The sequence below is a fragment of the Liolophura sinensis genome, chromosome 4 (genome assembly GCF_032854445.1).
Source record: "Liolophura sinensis isolate JHLJ2023 chromosome 4, CUHK_Ljap_v2, whole genome shotgun sequence".
Lineage (NCBI taxonomy): Eukaryota > Metazoa > Mollusca > Polyplacophora > Chitonida > Chitonidae > Liolophura > Liolophura sinensis.
In genome coordinates this window covers 3816008-3834432 of record NC_088298.1, presented here as the reverse complement: position 1 = coordinate 3834432, position 18425 = coordinate 3816008, and the positions used below count along the sequence as shown (strand labels likewise).

Here is an 18425-nt window from a genome sequence, read left to right as displayed (position 1 = left end):
TATTCATGTATTCAGGCTCAACATGAAAAGAAAATTATTAACCTTTTTTCAAGAAGTCGTGATTTGCAAGACAAACAAAAGACAGTTTTTAACCAGAACTGGAATTAACATTTTGGTACATTTCTATATGAAGCTTTTCCCTCTGGATCCAGATTAAGACCTGGGGAGATAGTCCAAGAGCTGGGCAGCCTTGATTCAAGCTCTCCACTCAATTCAGACTTCACTTACTTCTAACTTGGAGTCTAGTTGAGAGTCAGATGCGACCACATGTTCGTCTTCTTTCTTCCCGAGCTTTTTTATCACCGCCTGTTTTGTGGTCCAGTACGTCTCTTTCATGCGGTGGAGGGTCGACGTTTCCGTCTGTTCGACGTACCTGTCATACATGTTGCCAGAATAGCCCCTGTTCCTGTAACACCCAGGTAATATTCATTTATTTATTCGACTGCAGTTTAATGTCATACTTAAGAATATTTCACTCATCTGATAGGGGTCAGTTTTATGGGTGGAAGAAACCACCAACCTTTGGCAAGTTACTGATGAACATTCCCACGTAATGTACAGATATGCATGTAATATTGGTAAAAGGGAAGCTGTCTTCAATAAAGGTTAAAGCAAGCAAGCTGCCACACAAACGTGATTAACACCTTAGCGTCTCTATAAACCAATAAACGGTTTGAGTGGTAGAATGCATGAATTTCCCATCCAAGCTGGGGACAGAACCCATACCTCATTCAAACTGAGTTAAAAATAAATAACTTACCACTGACCATCATATCTAGAGTTCAAATAAACTTATTTATTTATTTCATTTCATTGTTGTTTTACGCTGTAGTCAAGAATATTTCACTTATATGATGGCGGGAGGAAACCGGGCAGAGCCTGGAGAAAGCCCACAACCATCCAAAGGCTGCTGGTAGACCTATCAAGGCACTCATCTTGCCTTATAAGGCAGTAAATCCATGATCAGTAAACATTTAAGCTGAGTCAGCATTTAAGAAGTGTTGCCATTTCACATTGGTTTTGGCAAGAGAGCTGTTAGAAGCTACAGTAAACCATGTCTTTCAGCCTCCCATCATACCTCACCTAAACCATTTTGAACTTGCGAGATTGTTGAAATGCTGATTAGGCTTTTCATGTAGACAATTGTTTATACGACCTTCTCATAACAACACTGAATATGTGTGCAACACCTTAGCATTAGCATTTCGTTGTCAGTCTTATCAACAGAGAATAACCTTATATTGTATTTTCCTTCCTCCTTTAGCGTGTCCATATCTATGACCTTGCTCATTCGACACTTCACTCCTGTGAAGCAATGTTTAGCAAATGACGAGAAGAAAGATAACACGGCAAGGGGATCAACAACATTTGAAGATATTCTGAGAGCAGCAGCTGATAACAACTTGGAAATTACATGTATAGTGTATCAACATATCAGCAACATATCAACAAAAATTTGTGAATGTCAGCAACGGCTAGTTTTGAACTTATGAAGCACAGTTTTTCCAATGTTATTTTAGACAATATTTTCACCTTCAAGTCCATGGGAATAAAGCATGCAGGTGTGAGTAAAACTGAAAATTCCCACATGTGGTCTTTAATGTTGTAAACTTCAATGTACATGAGTACATGTATATGAATTGGCAGAAAAGAGCAGAAGGTTAAAGAGGTAATCCCATTTAATCCCATTTAAGAGTATCAACAGACTAATCATATTAGCAATGTCTCCATTTAATTAATAGTAATGAAAACGTGAAGGAAACACAACAGTTAATTACACACCTCATCTCCTCCACTTTGGCACAGTTAGTTTCCAATCAGCCCAGGTATGAAAACAGGTAAAAAACCATAGTACACACCTGCATGTACAGGTGTAGTAAATACCTATCTGGCAGGTAAAGCTATTCTGATCATTACGACTGGTACTGCTACCACTGTTTCACATGCTTCAAGTGAAGGGTAGCCGTGTTGTGGATGGGGTAATCATCCAGTTGTTTGATTTTGGGGGGGGGGGGGGGGGAGAGAAGTGTAACAGCTGTGTGACAGTCTGTCTAGCCAGCATGGTAGGCACAGGGCACAGATGTTCTGGCATGAAGTATAGGAGGGGCTAGGGCCTGACACTGACTACAGCAGACCTGTGATTTTAGACAGGCTACCTATGGAGTACCTGTGCTGTAATGTTGTTATTAGTTAAGGGATGCAAATACCATACTTGACGTACAATTTGATCAATATTAAAGTTGCTCTGTTGGTCTGACTGATACAGTTCTGTTGACCTGAGAACTCAGAGTCATGCTTCAGACACGCCATCATACAACCTGTATCAGAGGACAGGTAACTGTTCTGTTGGTCTGACTGATACAGTTCTGTTGACCTGAGAACTCAGTCATGCTTCAGACACGCCATCATACAACCTGTATCAGAGGACAGGTAACTGTTCTGTTGGTCTGACTGATACAGTTCTGTTGACCTGAGAACTCAGAGTCATGCTTCAGACACGCCATCATACAACCTGTATCAGAGGATAGGTAACTGTTCTGTTGGTCTGACTGATACAGTTCTGTTGACCTGAGAACTCAGAGTCATGCTTCAGACACGCCATCATACAACCTGTATCAGAGGACAGGTAACTGTTCTGTAAAGGTGTTACCATTACTCATGGGACAGACAGGAACAAATCCCTTGTGTAGCTAACAGAGCTGTGAATTTAGGCTGGACGTGTATCCAGGAGCTTGAGTAAAGTAATGTTGTTGTTGTTGTTATGGAATACCATGGCGAAATACAAATGCATTTCGATACCCTTTTGAGATGTCCAAATTTCAACACACCATAAAAAGGGTCAAATTATGGAAAACATTACCAGTGGATGGTTGTTCAAAAGTGTACTAAAAGTAAAGTCAGGATTAAATCTCATTACCAGCCTCAACATAATACAAAATTAATTGCACTTTAGTCCAGACTGAAGTTCACAACGGGCGTAAATGCTAATAAATTTTTGAACAACTGGGGCCTGATGAATGGAACTTAAATGTTCAAATCAATTCCCTAAATTCAAATGTATTCATCGTTCAAAAACATATAAGAAATTTTGACACTACAATTTGGTATACAAGACATTAATTGTCCGGTTTCTTAAAATCTGAAGGTACTGTAATTTAGCTAAAATTAACCTACTGAACGAGTGCCCAAATTAGTATACTGCCCTGGAATAATATAAAAGTGTGAGTGGGTGGGTTGTGACTTCACAAACTACCGATATGTTACGCAGCATGTATGCTTGTGTGTCTTAGAGGGCCTGCCCTTTAAGCAGCAGAACACAGTTCAATTCAGCCTGGTCACAAACACTTAAATATTGGCAATTTTTATATTTAGCATTTAGTGCAACAGGGCCATGTTTGAGAATAATCTGAATCTGATTATAGGTATGTGATTAAGTCTGGGGTTTTTGGCGTGGTATTACAGTGAGGTAGCACTATACATGTGTCACTTGGTACAAACCCTCTACTTACATGTAGGCTTTCTCTAAAAGAGTACTGCACCCTGCCCCTTTGTAGTCTGGAACAATTTTGATAGATGAACAGCAGAAATTGCCACCCTGACCCTTTTTTGGAGGGATGTACCTTTGTAGCCTGCCCCTTTTAATTTCTAGCTAATGATTGTGATATCATGTTAAATCCCAAGCAAACAGACAAAACAAGGTAATATGCTAACAAACCAGGTGCGGTTTCCTTCCAACGCATACACATGTAGACTACCACACTGACTCACTACTATTTCAAACATGGTGTTAAAAAACCCATAAAATAAATAAACAGTATTTCCAACAGATGTCGACATGGAATGTCAGCCTGGTATATGCTGGTTTCCTGCTTTTTGTCTGATTCCTGAGTCATTAACCTAGGTGAGCTGTGTAACAGATTTTAATGTATAGACTGAGCTCAATACTAGTTTTTTTTTTTTTTTTTAAAATGAAAACAGATAATGAATGGGATAATACACATATATATGGTCACAGTATGGGGCTGTAATGATATGAGGCTTGGGGTTGGATAATGGGGCATGATGGGTGATAGGTGGGGGCGGGGGTGGTGGGGGCGGGGATGTTGGGTGTAGTTGAGTGGGGTGGGGGTAAGAGAGATAAGAATGAAACTTCCAGGTGGGTGCCTGTGCTTACTGACTTCAATACATCTAAATTTCTAGCACGCATTTTAATGATATCGGACAGTAAACATGTCAGATAGAGCATCATCCTGAATGCTATAGCAAATATTGAAAACGGGCTCTTATTGCTTTCATGTGATTAGTATTTTATAAGTAAAGGTAAGTAGAAAAATTTATCCAACACTACGTATATATAAATTACAGACCTCATGAATATGGTAATTTACAATGGTTAACATGCACACAGCACATTGATGATGGAACACTCCCTGATGATGGAACACTCCCCTTGTGTTCTTGTGCTGTACAAAACTCACCTCAATATATGCACTACTTTTTGAGGCACCACCCCTAACAGTTACCTTTTCATTAATTCTGATCCACAATACACAAAGTCATGAATTTTGTAATTTACGGTATATAATACGCACACAGCATCTCTAACTTGTTACTGCGCTCTACATAACATGTTTGCAAAACCTCAGCACAACACATGCAGCACTTTTTGAGACACCACCCCTAACATGTTGCTAAAATTACTTTCCAGCACTCAGGGTGTGACATAAGCTATGTCAGTACTGTGTAGGCAAGCTATTCAAACATTAAATAGGGTATTTGGAGCCGTAAAGAAAAGTTATCGTGACATGATAAATCATTAAGACTGTAACTCGTCAACCTTTTCACACATTTGCCAGGTGTTTATTCAAGCATATTCTTAAGGCATTATGCTGTGTAGACTGATAAAATTATATTTTTTGTGAAGCTTAAAAATTGGCCAATCCAACCAATGTAGGTTTGTCTCCAAAATCAAATTTTAAATGTGTAAAAGTTGCACCGAATGTTAGCTCTTTCATATGTGGAAAAGTTGAGGAATTTGGAATATTTATATTCTAAAAGACGCAGCTTAAATTCTTTTAACATAAAACTGTTACTATCTATTAGACCACAATTCCGTCACACAAATTATGCTACAATTTAGTACAATTTCAGCATCACACCTGAGCCCTGGGCAAGTGTGTCGGAAGTAATTTGAAAAGTGGTACGGCCATCAGTTGACTATCCCAGCACAAAAAGCGAGGGTCCAGGGGCTGTCTAGGCCCCAGAAGCTTTGGGATGCTAGACGAGTGAAGATGCCCTGAAATCGTTTTACAGGGGTTTTATTCTTCACATAGATCCATGGTAGCTTTTTATGTGCTTAACAGTCTACAGTGCACATGTGTTGGTTCGCCATTAAATAGGTTCAACTTTACTTTTGAATTATTTCTTACTTTTTTTTTTCTTTCTTTTTTTGGATGAAGAATGGTACGGCCATGGCATTTCTGATGACACTTCTGCGTATTTCATTTACAATGCAGGGGTCAAAATGTGTAGTCACTCAATCATTTTTATTTATTTATTTATTTGATTGATGTTTGATTTCACTTATACGACGGCGGCCAGCATTATGGTGGGTGGAAACCGGCCAGAGCCCGGGGGAAACCCACGACCATCCGCAGGTTGCCGGCAGACCTTCCCACTTACGGCCGGAGAGGAAGCCAGCATGAGCTGGACTTGACCTCACAGCGACCGCATTGGTGAGAGGCTCCTGGGTCATTACGCTGCGATAGCACGCTAACCGACTGAGCCACAGAGGCCCCCAATCATTTTTACGAGTTCAAAATAAAAACGATGACCTCAAACTGAGCCCAGGTCATCACACACAAGAATGACGTACCATCATGGAAATATCTATTGTTTCACACACATGTACTAAATCTTCGACCCTTTCGATCTCTAAAGCAATTCTGCTAGGGGAATTTATCCATGCAATTATTACGAAAATGACGCTAAAAATGATCTTTCTGTGTCATTAAAGATGCAAGCTTCATAAAACTGTGCAAATTTTTTCCATATACCCCGTATATCTCTGCGAATATATTTGTCGTAGAGGTCGCTGAAAAGGTCAAAATAATTATGGTAAACGCCTTTACACCATATTGGGCAACCTCAATTTTTGCTGAGTGGTCTCTCTCTCCCTCTGCAGGGTCTCTGCAATACGAAATGCTGACATTGTTTGTTTGATCATATACATATATCTGATCAAAAAGGTTAATACTTAATCAGGTAATAAGTTATCACAGCCTTATATATGTACGTGTATGTACTTACGACATTTTGAAAGGATCTCCAAATCTGTACTATAAGCCTGAAGACTGCTGGCTTCACTGCTTCTCACTTCAACAACAACAACAGTAATGGATGGGATCTTCACAAGGCATTACCTGCAGAGAAAATAATACAATACAACTGACTTTAGTACAAGCTTGCTCGCTCGACAATCGTTCAAACTATACACCTCAATTAAAGAAACAATTATTCCATAATCGGAATAAAAGCCCTTGTGGTCTTAATTACATGTATGGTAATAATATCAACCTGAGTTAAACTGACTCCAAAGAATTTCTGGCTAAAATCCCTGGACCAACCAGAAAAATTTTCCATACTACTGTGCAGACTACAAATATTTTCAAAATTCCTAAAGGTGTCAAAAAACAATCTAGGATCTTATTTATTTGTTTATTTGATCAGTGTTACTCAGGAGTATTTCACTTTATACACTGGCTGCCACCATTATGGTGGGAGGAAACCTGGCAGTGCTCGGGGGAAACCCATGACCATCTGCAGGCTGGACTTGAACTCACAGTGACCGTATTGGTGAAAGGCTCCTGGGTCATTGTGCCTTGCTGGTGTGCTAACCCTCTCAGTCATGGTCGCCCCAAATCAATCTAGCATCTAGAATTACCGGTACTTAAAGTTCCTTTTTGGGTTGTAGTAGCCCAGATGCTTGTTTATAGGGTAGTAGTTTATAAAAAATAAGCAAAATTACCCATAACAAAAGAATTTGACAGAAAGATGATGTGGAGAAAACAGATCGTTTAGCAGCTGAGGGTAAACCAACAATCTTTTGGCAAGTTATAAATTTCCCACTGCATATTTGTGGAATAAAATATGACTTTCAATGAACCAACGACTCAACATGAGCACCATCATCCGAGTATTGTTTTCAAAACCCAATGACCCAATTCTGGACTGTCCAGTTTAGTACTGAACATACGCTGAACTGCATACAACGGGTACAAAAATGTCACACAATGATCGCCATGCAGGGGTCAAAATGTATGATCATAAAGAAAACCTAATACATTTCATACCATTAAAACATACTGGTTGACCTTAGTTTTTGTTGAGGTCCTCCCTCTGAGGAGCTCAAAATATCAAAACTGTCAACCCCTACCATATATTTACTCTGATAACTTTTAGATTCACATCAAAAACCTGAACTTTAAACATGCTTCAGGATAACTAGTACCAGACTGATCACACCAATGGAACATGAGACTTGTGACAGAGGTGTTTACATAGCCATACAATCTGTACCGTGTCATGCTCCATGTAGTCCATGCGCCCCAGAAGCCACAAATATACAGCGGAGTCTTAACACTTAGATGTAATTTACGCATGGTTAAATTCTCTCCCTGAAACCCTGTACATCTACACAGGCTCACTCAGCTGGAACACCAACTGTTGCTTTCTGTTAAACGAAATGCGATGTGGTCTTTGTACCGTCCATATTATAAAGTTCTAACTTTCCTCTCCTGTGAAATTCTCATGTTTTTGTTCATCAAAAAATTTTTGGTTTATTAAAAATTCATTATTTATATTGCAAACAAGTCAATGGAAAGTCACACAGATTAGTTACATTCTGTATATTCAATCTTTCTGTGACCACATGACGTCACCTAGAATGGAAGGAGATGCAAATATCCAATATGCACAAACTTGTCTCCTACATTCACACATGCACTCAAATAGCAATGCACCTCAACAGGCATATGTACTTATGTGACAAGCCTCCTAGTTTTGACCCTGGAGTCTCTCACCCTGCGGACCTGTGGATGGTTGTGGGTTTCCCCTGCGCTCTGCCCGTTTTCCTCCCACCACAATGCTGGCCGCTGTCATATAAGTGAAACATTCTTGAGTATGGCGTAAAACACCAATCAAATAAATAAATAAATGAATAAATCCTAGCTTTGATTCAGACTTTATTTCAGCTGTAGGTATAAATTAAGAAGTTTGTCAGGTATGTAGTCCCCCAAAATGGGCCTATTTCTCCGGACATTAATTGTAATTCTAAATCCATCCCCTTCTCATATTTCAGATATTTTCCCACACTGAGGTAGATGATGAAGACTGAAGTCGTGCTGACAGATAGTAATGAAAATATTGGTGTCATAATTTTCAGGGTGTTAGACCTAGGTTACATTTTAGGTAGACTAGGTAGTCTGGCTCTTTCGTACGTTCAAAGTTCTTACAGTTGATGTGATCACAAGAAAGCAAGTCCATTAGTTTCATCTGTGAGGGTAGTAAATTAGGACAACAGTATTCAAGATTCAACTGGAAAATAACAAAGAGGGGATTTACAGATTTATTTATTTGAATGGTGTTTCATGGCATACTCAAATACATTTCACATATATGACATCAGCCAGCATTATTGAGGGAGGAAGACAGACAGAACCCTGGGGAAAACCCATGACCATCCGCAGGTTGTTGGCAGACCTTCACATGTAAGACCAAAGACAAAGCCAGCATGAGCTAGACTTGAACTCACAGTGAAAACATTGGTCACTGCACCGCAGTGGTATACAAACCACCTTGGCCACAGTGGCCCAACAAAGAAGTGATCACATGAGGTGAGTTTGATTGCCATGAGTGGTAAGGTGGGAGTGTGAAATCCATCCTACATTTTGATAGTCTGAGACTGTTCAGACGCTAGGTTTGGCAAAAATTTTGTTCAACCAAAGATAGATCAAAACCAGTGCAATCCGTGGCCGTTTGTAATGACTTTATGACAGGCAAAAATTACCCATCAAATACGTCTCCATGGCCTTAAATTCCCAAAACACTTATGTTCCTTATATGTTTGTTTGTCAATATTTCGGAAGCAGAAGATCGATCGGTTACTTCCCTGTCATGCCTTCCTGAGATTCTTTGGTGATGCTCTAAGCCACCTGCTATACTGACCACCTCGACATATTTGATAACTGATAACTGACGCTGGTTTGTGGCCATGCCTGACCGCACAAAATTTTGCTTAACCTAATGTTGGGGAAATTCCATACTACATTTTTCAGAGACCTGGAAGGATTCAGTATTACAATGAACTTCAGAATTTTAAAATAATATATATATATATATATATATATATATATATATATATATATATACATATATATATACACGAAGTGTTGGGAGAGTTACTCAGAATTTCTGCTTCTAATGTGTCGGATCGACAGTAAGCCACATTTACCGCATCTTCACATGCACATTAAGTCTTCCCTAGCGTAAATCGATGTCAACCAAATGGTCTCCATAATCAACTAAGCTGTTCCGAGTCTCACTGAAGAACTGCAAAAATTCACAAAATAAATACACAGTCAGACACAACACCCACTGTCCTCATCTTGTTCTCACAGTCGTACACACAAGTCATGTGATCGACGTGAGCGCAGAAAAAAATAAGGTCGTTAAAGGGAGATAATACCTATGGCAATCGCTATAGTAACACTAGACAAGTCTAGTCGTACATTTGGCTGGTTCTTTCTCCCTGTTGTCAGATGCCGCTAATCACTTCAGTCTCGTTCATTCTCGCAAATGATCAAAATGGAGACAGATGGCTTACCGCCACAGCGGATGTAGTGTCTGAAAATGTTTATATGTTGTGAATTTGTGCCGTTGTCATGGATCATTTTTGGCTCGGCAAGACTCAGAACAGGTTAGTTGGTTATGGGAACCACTCGGTTGGCATCAATTTACGCTAAAGAAGATTTAATATTTGTGTCAAGATGCAGTAAATGTGACTTACCTTCGCTCCAAACCATTGGAAATAATTATTCCCCGTAACTCTCCCAACAATGTGTTGCTCGATAAAGAGAGTTACATTCCACAATTACACATACTGACTAGTCAGGTATGGACACTGATCAAGGAACACTGTTTACATGCATGCTAGGCTCTTCCATTTCATGAAAACAAAAACCCTGCAATACTGCCATATTACATGGGGAAAATTCTTGCTTGCATCATTAAACACTGATCAAATTAATAATAAACCTTTTGCAATGATAAGCACAGACCTCTTACCAATATTTTACCATATACAAATGAACATGACAGTAGAATCAATTTTTCTATAGAGAAAATGAACACTGAACAATTATCAATCCAGTACCCAAGTTACTGGTTTGGAAATGGCATGATGCTATCAGTAAACAATGCTGGCAGTCAATCAATTTTATCTTAAATTTAAATCTTATGACATTTAGTGAACATGGCTTCCTGTCCTCTCTCGCATACTGTACAAGACAAGCTATATCTAGGTGGAATAGTTCAACACTTGTTTAATTTGGGGCGTATTTCAATGATTCCTCCAACTTTCGCCTATTTCTTTAGTGTCGACATTGACAGCTGACACACCAGCAAAAGACACCGACGCATTCGTGAGCAGCGAATGGCATCTGTTGTCGACTTTGTAACGAGAAAACCGAGACACAAATTATCTGTACAAGGATTCTGTTGAAATGTACTCGTCATAAATGCATCTCTGATTATGGTTGGAAACAGTACAGGGAAATAATATAACAAATTCTTACTCGCAGCAGCATTAATTTCCAGCATCATCCCGTCCTGTCCACCATGTTGTGACGTTGGCCTCGCATGTTTCCGTTCACGGAATTTGCCGAAGCTATTTTTGGCACGTAGGCTAAAATAACCTCCTTTCACAGGAGACTGAATGTTATACGGTAGGGGACGCGTTTGAGCGCTTCACCGACATCGGATGGCATCTGTCTGTTCAAAACTGTACAGATCCCGTGACTTTTCGGTTAACAAAAAAATGAGTATGATTACTGATGTGAACTCGGTGATTACGAAATCGGGGTTTTTTGGTCAAAGGACGGTTTTAATGTGTACAGCCTGTGGGCTGTGATAGAAACGCTCTGTTATTTTTACTTTATCTGAGACAGTTTTGGCATTTTGCTTACTGGAAAGTTGAATTGAAAATCACTTAACTTGTATCTGTAAAGTAGAAGAAAACAGACGCCTGTATGGTCCATAAAACAAAAGAGTGAAGGGAAAATTTCGAACGCTAACAAGACACAGTTGTAAGAAGTTGCGTTTGAGTTTTGAGGGTCACATGATTTCGTGACGTCACGCATGCAAAGCAGCGACATGTTGTCCACGGTAGCCTATCGTTTACCAGGAACAATTTTTTTGTGTTATTTTGTGACACAGACTTTAACGCAACAATTGGCAGAATCAGAAGTTGAAGATATTACGACCACACAAATGACTACACTGGGCATTGTAACAGGTAAAATCAAACTCAACGAAGTCCGTCCGGCACATATACCGGGTATTTGCATAAATTTGTATTTAGACAATGCTAACGATTTCATCACTGTGCTGAGCTTCCTGTGCTTACTGTTAGCCTCCTCTCTACGTGCTATAATAAATGTGTTAATAATAATGATAATAATACGGCTGGATGATTGGCCCTTCTGGCAGCGAGACGCATGTCTGTTGAAACAAAGAGTTAACCAGTGATATTTGTCGATATTGTGGATGGAATTAATAATGGATTCTTTTTACCAAAAGTCTGTTGCCGTAAATCTGATTTGCACACTTCATAAATGGCAATAATAATGTCTTCACAATTTACATTTAGTACAAGATATGTACATGAACAAGGTGTTCAGGAATTGAGTATAGAAATTTTGACCTGTCGTTTTGTTTCTGAAGAACTTGCTTGCCACCACATATGCAGATTCTACCTAGTCAAGCCATATTCCCACAAACCAAAACAAAACCCCCAAAAATGATAAAATAAAAAAATAGGATATACTATATATGAATGAATAAATGAAAGGTTTTGTGTGTTTTGACGAAACGTGCGTGGAATTACCGGTGTTTAATTGATGTTGCCACAAAATGTCATTCATATTGCAATATATCTGTTTACGTTCTTTGTCAGTTTGGTCAATGGTGAAGTCAACTATCCGGGCACTGTTTCATTTGTCAACGTCATGCATGCGTGTAGCAATCCAGATTATCAGATACTAATCAGTTAAAGGATTGGTGTCTAGATTCTAACTCCTGGTCCTAACTATAAAGATTATAACCTCTTAAAACACTATTATTACCGGAAGCCCTTCTGAGAAACGTATGCTAATAATGACTTTAAATCCACCGAAAGCAATAGATCTACTGCCCTATAGCCGGTCTCCAGCCAGCCGCCCGCCGCCTGGTAGAGCTCAGCGGATGGCTTCATAAATGACCAACCGAGTCTAGCTGGTCTGTATAACATGGGAAATCGTATCAAAACGATGTCATTTTCTAGATGGGTTCTAGCTACACAGAAGCAATCATACGGCCGTATTAATTTGAACCCATAGTGGACGACGTTGACGTTCGGATTTATGACACTGATATCTCTAGCCAGACTTCAGATACAGAGTTTTTGGACACTGAATTTGATCTTTGTCCAATCATTTCCATTAGGACCTGACAATATGGTCTGGGAAGCTATATAGTTTTACCCCGTGTTACACTATACGTGTCGTGTGTTTATCTTATAATTTTATGTTAATTTACTATTCTTTCTTTCTATCCGCTTCACAATAAATATCATTCTATTCACCGAGGGATTCTAAATTCATACCCATGTGCGCTGGCTACTTCCGAACAGCCTAGGCATATAGAGGCCTACAGTCGTGTGCAGTATAAGTATATGTACGATGTGGACGTCTGCGTTAGTGTACAGAGGACAGCTGGTAAAGGTTGGACTTATATGACGTGATTCGGCTGAGGCTAACGAGTGTTTGCGGAAAAATGCATAAAACTAGTTTCATTGTCTGATTTTAAGTGCCATATTACTCAGATTATTGCACCCTTTTTCAATATTTGTTGGTGCTCAATTTAACAATATATACAGGTATGCAAAAATGATAAATCTGGACACTAATCCTTTAACCTTTCTTTTAAAAGGTATTTAAGACTTTGAAGTTGACTAATTCTTTAAACCCTATTTGCTGTAGGCAACAACTATAAATGAAACATTAATCATCATCTAGATCATCATCTATTCCCCGACAAAGCTTCTTCAAGAAACTAGAGTTTGCTTATATGGGAAGTTTATTCACAGAATTAGTTTCAGTTAGCGAGGTGACAAAAGCTGACCTAAACTAAGGATATACGTCATTATTCCAGACATAACCCCTGACCTGTGCGCCTCGTCATGTCTGAGTGACGACCTGTCAATTGTTGTGGGCGTGGTTCCTGTACTGTGCATCATCTTCTTGCTGGTTGTTGTGGGCGTTGGCTGGTACATGACTTCGTATAAGAAAGCCTTGTAAGTCATACATCCACCGATTGATTCCTTTTTAGTGTATTTTTGTCTTTTGGTTTAGCATAAACAGTTTCTAGGAGACGGATTAGCGGTTGATATAGTGTTTGCAGCCAATCACAGGCTTAAATTCCTTAGTTCTTAATCCTGAATGCTGTATTCATGATGACATGTTGGGCGGAGCGAATGAAACCTCGCGCCATAATGACAATTCAGTGACTAATATGGAGGCTAATCTGGTGTACCTTTGTCTAAAACAGCTTTTTAATTCTCGTTGCGCTATTTCCAGTCACATAATGGCGCATATTTTCCATTAAAACAAACAAAAGCTGCAGACATCCTTCAATCACTTAATAACTTTTAATAGCAAATAAATCAATCGTTTTCAAAGCATTCGATGTACGCGATCTCCAACATTTGGATCCATTGGATAGTTGGAAACAGCCCTTAAGCTAGGCGCACACGAGGGCTAGCAGATGAGCTTAATCCTGAATGCTCAGCAGATGACCTCCATGTGCACGCAACGAGAGGGCGGTGTACGGGACATTTTGCTTGAGAGAACCATGAATAACTGTGCGCTGCATGGGCTTTAATCTTTCTTCAACCTAAAAGTGAAATTAGTAAATCCCATGCAATGAGTTAGTTTCTGCTGTATACCGAGGCGAATATGATAAATAGTTGCCGTTGTCACCTGCAGGAATGGCCAAGTTGACCGCGCACGAAAGCTATGTCTGCTTACGCCGTTTGCCACGAACAAACTTGGCTGAAGCAAACAGTTCTGCGGTACGCCAGGCTTATTTAATTGGTACACAGTTTCCCCTTGAAACGAAGCTACCGAAAGTCTAGAGATGTCTATTGAGAAGTGTTGTAATTAAATGGGAAAATGGAAAACTAAAGCTCTAAATATTTATTTTCATGAAATTCCTAAGTATAACACAAATATTCAGTTTCCGAAGCACGCAGGGTCTATGTAATATATTTGCGTCTGTAAACTGGAAACCGTCAATGGTATCTATATTTTCAGAAATGATTGGGCAAAACAGGGAAGGGACGGGGATCGTGCAACGGACTCTTTCAGTGGTATCGGACCAGATGGTACGTCACGAATAGATCCAGATATAGTATATTAACTGTACAAAATCCTCACAACCATTTATGAGAAGAAAAGATATGTTCTTTTCCTGCCTCGAGTGAGTGAGTGAGTGAGTGAGTGAGTGAGTGCTTAGGGTTTAACGTCGTTTAACAATTTTTCAGTCATATGACGAGGAAGGAGTCCTTAGAGTGCATGAGTTTTTGATATGACCTGACCCGAGTTTCATCCCGGGTCTCCCGACTTTTATCCCGGGTCCCCCCGACTTCTGCTTTCGGTTTAACGTCGTACTTTCAGTCATATGTCGCCGAGGAGTCACTATGTGTGTGCACATATAATGTTTCTTCTTGTGGCAGGGCGGGTCCATGCCGACAATGTGCTGCCGCCACTGAAGTATCATGGCGAAGGCACCAGACACGACACCCCACCCAGTCACATTATCCTGACACCGGGCCAACCAGTCCCGTTTCCTTGCTCTAACCGCTCAGTGCTGAGCGCAAAGTGAGGCAGCAAGAAGTACCATCTCTAAAGTCTTTAGAGGATGACCCAAATCGGGTTTGATCCAGGGTCTCCCGACTTCGGGGGGAACCTCCAATCATTAAACGGTGGTGTATATGCATGTACACATATATCATTGTTAAATGGTCAGGTATACAAAGTGTTCACAAAAATGTGCATTGTGTATGGTGTTGGACTTTAGAGTTTCTTTCTATCTTTCATTAACCAAACACGCCAACTAAGCTACGGATTTTAAACTGCGTAATGTGGTCTAGATCTTGGCTAGTCTGTCACACTGGGTGGTAATTTGTATATTGTGTGGACGTCGTGGATGGGAAGCTCACAACCTCTTGATACCCCGCTGTGAAAATATTTTAGCCTTAATCTTAATGACAGGGCAAAAGGATGTTTGAAAAAAGCAAGAGAACATTAAAGTAAAATGGTTTACATGTATTGTTTTGATAAACCTATCGCGGGAATTTGTTTTCATGTTTTTCATGTATGCACATTTTTTATTATTATTATTACTATTATTTTTTTTATTTTTATTATTATTTTCCACTGTTAGGTCGAGCTGTCTGGGAAGGCCTCTACGGTTCGTACGAGGCCCAGGAAGCCATGGATATGATTAACATATTCATGTTGGCACATCATCGACTCGGGGAGCGGAAGCTTCCGATCTACGCAATACGAGGACAAGAACTGCCCAGCATCGAGCACGCCTTCATTCATCTTCCGGCAGACAAGAGACCCTTGTTTACGTCCGAGAAAATTATGGCGGGCGATAACGACAGAGATGACCATGGCCACAAAGACGATTCGGTAATGCCCGTCAGTTCGAGCTCGAGCATCGTCCCTCTTCACAGAGTAGAAGGAAGTACATGTATCACCGACATAGATCCAAAGTTCAACGATGAGGAGCCGTCAGGATCTGAAGTTCCTGTTTCCCCAAATAGCCACGGCGACCAAGTTGGCGGCATGAAACCGCCCCATTTGACTCCCTCTGTGTCAGGAGAGTTATCTTCTCTTGGTGATTTCCCGTGTCTCGGGAAAGTACCTCGGCCCGTACAAGCAGCCATTTTGCCAGTATGCAATAAAGAGCAGGAATTTTTTATTACAGATATTTAGGTGTAATAAGGGAAAGGATTGTACGCTAATTAATCTTCAGCGAACACGGTGGCTGACATATGTGTTATGCAGCCCCATTCTTCTTAGATGTTATTTTCACACACGTTTAGTTTAAATCTGAACAAGGTTGAAAAATAAAACGATGTCCTCTAGCCAGGACAGCCGTAGCCTATGCATAAAATTACTTACACTTTTTTTTTTAAAAAGAGTATTAAGTGCGTGAATGAATTCTATGCTGGAATAGCTTTTATTAACCACGGGTAAAAGATTACTTAAATACTGTTTGCAACACTTTCGCTTGCATACATGAATAAAAAAAGAAAGATGATATGACGCCAGATTACTTGCACCTGGCGGTATGATCAATAAAGCGTATTAGTATAACTATCCACACATTTAAATGCATTTATTTTCATTTTTAAAAAGTCTAAAACTATGGGTAAAAGTGCTTTTTAATATAGTTTCCAGCAATCCATCTATCTTTGCTTACCTGAATTTTTAACTGTATTTTCCGTTTAGTCCTCTTGAGGACTGGTTGGCAGAAATCTGTTGACGAAGTGCATTTAGTTGATGTCTAAAAGACGTTTTCTTATCGACTCCACAAGCATGATAGTACTTTTATCAAATGGAACAAGCTGTCATGGCCACATTATGTACATTTTATTTATGTATTAAATTGTTCATTTATTGAATTATTTATTTGCGGTCGGGCAAATTTCCCGAGGGAAATCCCTATATAATAAAAATATTACGGCGTGATCTGCTTAATTATACATCAAATATGTGGAAATGATTTTGCTTCACGTAATCATATTTTTATTGTATAGGGATTTCTCTTAGACCAACGCCTTAAAAATAGAAAAAAAATCTGTTTTTGTTTTCTGACAGAAGAAAAAATATAAATCACATCACTCCAGTTTTTCACTCATATGTTCTTTAGTAATTGTACTTAATATTCAAGTAAGCTTTCCTTGTTTCACTGCATGGAGAAAATTATTCATTTGAAAATTGCACCAAAGTGCAGTTTCCTGTCTGGTTGCAAAGGGACCTTTGTGGCGTTGTTATGGCACGACAAGGATTTTTGTACTGCAATCAAAAATCTTTTCTCGCCCTAAGGCGACTCTGGTCCAAACCAAATCGACTCGAGTGTTCCTTTGTAATACATGACCACATGCTCTCTCCTCCACAGATCATGTGAATCTATCAGTTCTATGCTGTGTCGAAAGACACTTGATTTTCTGATACGAGCGAAAATACGAGTATACGAGCAAATATCTTGTCAGACGTGCTCCGTGTTTCACTGTTTGAAATGGAGGTGTCTGCATTAATATTCATTCATTAACTTACACAGAGGCAAGGGGTCGGCTATGGAGTATCGCATTTTCAACTAAAACAAAAGAGAAAGAAAAACAAACACTTCAGCAATACCTGGTGTCACCCATTGTCCACTAGTGAAGCATATGCATAGTGTTCATACTTAAACTGGGGCTGATTCCGGAAAGCCATTCCTGACTTCAGTCAAAATTTGAAATACAATCTGAGAGGTTGTTTTTAGACTTTACAAATTGAAATTTTGTCCCCCTTATCAGTGTTGTCTGAAGACAAATGTGTCCAAAATTCAACTTCCTGTACCAAAAACTAAGTATCGTACAGTTTTTAAATTTTGACGCAATTCAGAAAGGACTATGTGGAATCGGCCTGGATCTACGAATTGAATCAAATTTGGTCCGTATTCACTTTCCTGCTTCGTTCAGAGCAGCAGCCTTCTCCTGCTGTTACAGTAACTTTACAGGTTATACGGTTTCTGTTGCTACGGTCATTTCCATTGGTCATTCTGGATTATTTCTTGGCTAATTAGCCATTCGTGAGGTCTGTTGGCATGGTCATTTCAATTGGCCATTCTGGATTATCTATAGGTTAATTAGCCATGCGTGAGGTCTTTCCATAGTCATTTTCATTGGTCATTCTGGAGGATGTATATTGGCTAATTAGCCATTCGTGAACTCTTATTGTGGTCATTTCCTTTCGTCTTTCTTGGGTATCTATTGACTCAGTAGTTATTCGTTAGCTCTTTTGGTATAGTCATTTCCATTGGTCATTCTGGAG

At 39.5% G+C, this 18425-nt stretch overlaps 2 protein-coding genes across 5 annotated transcripts in view; one reads left to right on the top strand and one right to left on the bottom strand.

Moving 5' to 3' along the window:
- LOC135464945 (islet cell autoantigen 1-like) overlaps positions 1-10904 on the bottom strand; it is a 33051-nt gene extending 22147 nt beyond the window's left edge. For all 4 annotated transcript variants that reach the window (XM_064742533.1, XM_064742534.1, XM_064742535.1 and 1 more), the window contains exons 1-3: positions 10854-10904; positions 6310-6422; positions 229-406 (exon numbers count right to left, since the gene is read on the bottom strand). In XM_064742533.1, the coding sequence (XP_064598603.1) occupies positions 229-406; positions 6310-6314 (183 nt within the window). In that variant the 5' untranslated portion in view covers positions 6315-6422; positions 10854-10904. The remainder of the gene's footprint in view (positions 1-228; positions 407-6309; positions 6423-10853) is intronic.
- Positions 10905-11002: 98 nt separating this feature from the next.
- LOC135464909 (uncharacterized) lies at positions 11003-16549 on the top strand. The gene is made up of 4 exons (XM_064742479.1): positions 11003-11572; positions 13468-13609; positions 14628-14698; positions 15760-16549. The coding sequence occupies exons 1-4, from the start codon at positions 11416-11418 to the stop codon at positions 16317-16319; spliced, it is 930 nt and encodes a 309-aa protein (XP_064598549.1). The 5' UTR covers positions 11003-11415; the 3' UTR covers positions 16320-16549.
- Positions 16550-18425: the final 1876 nt, after the last annotated feature.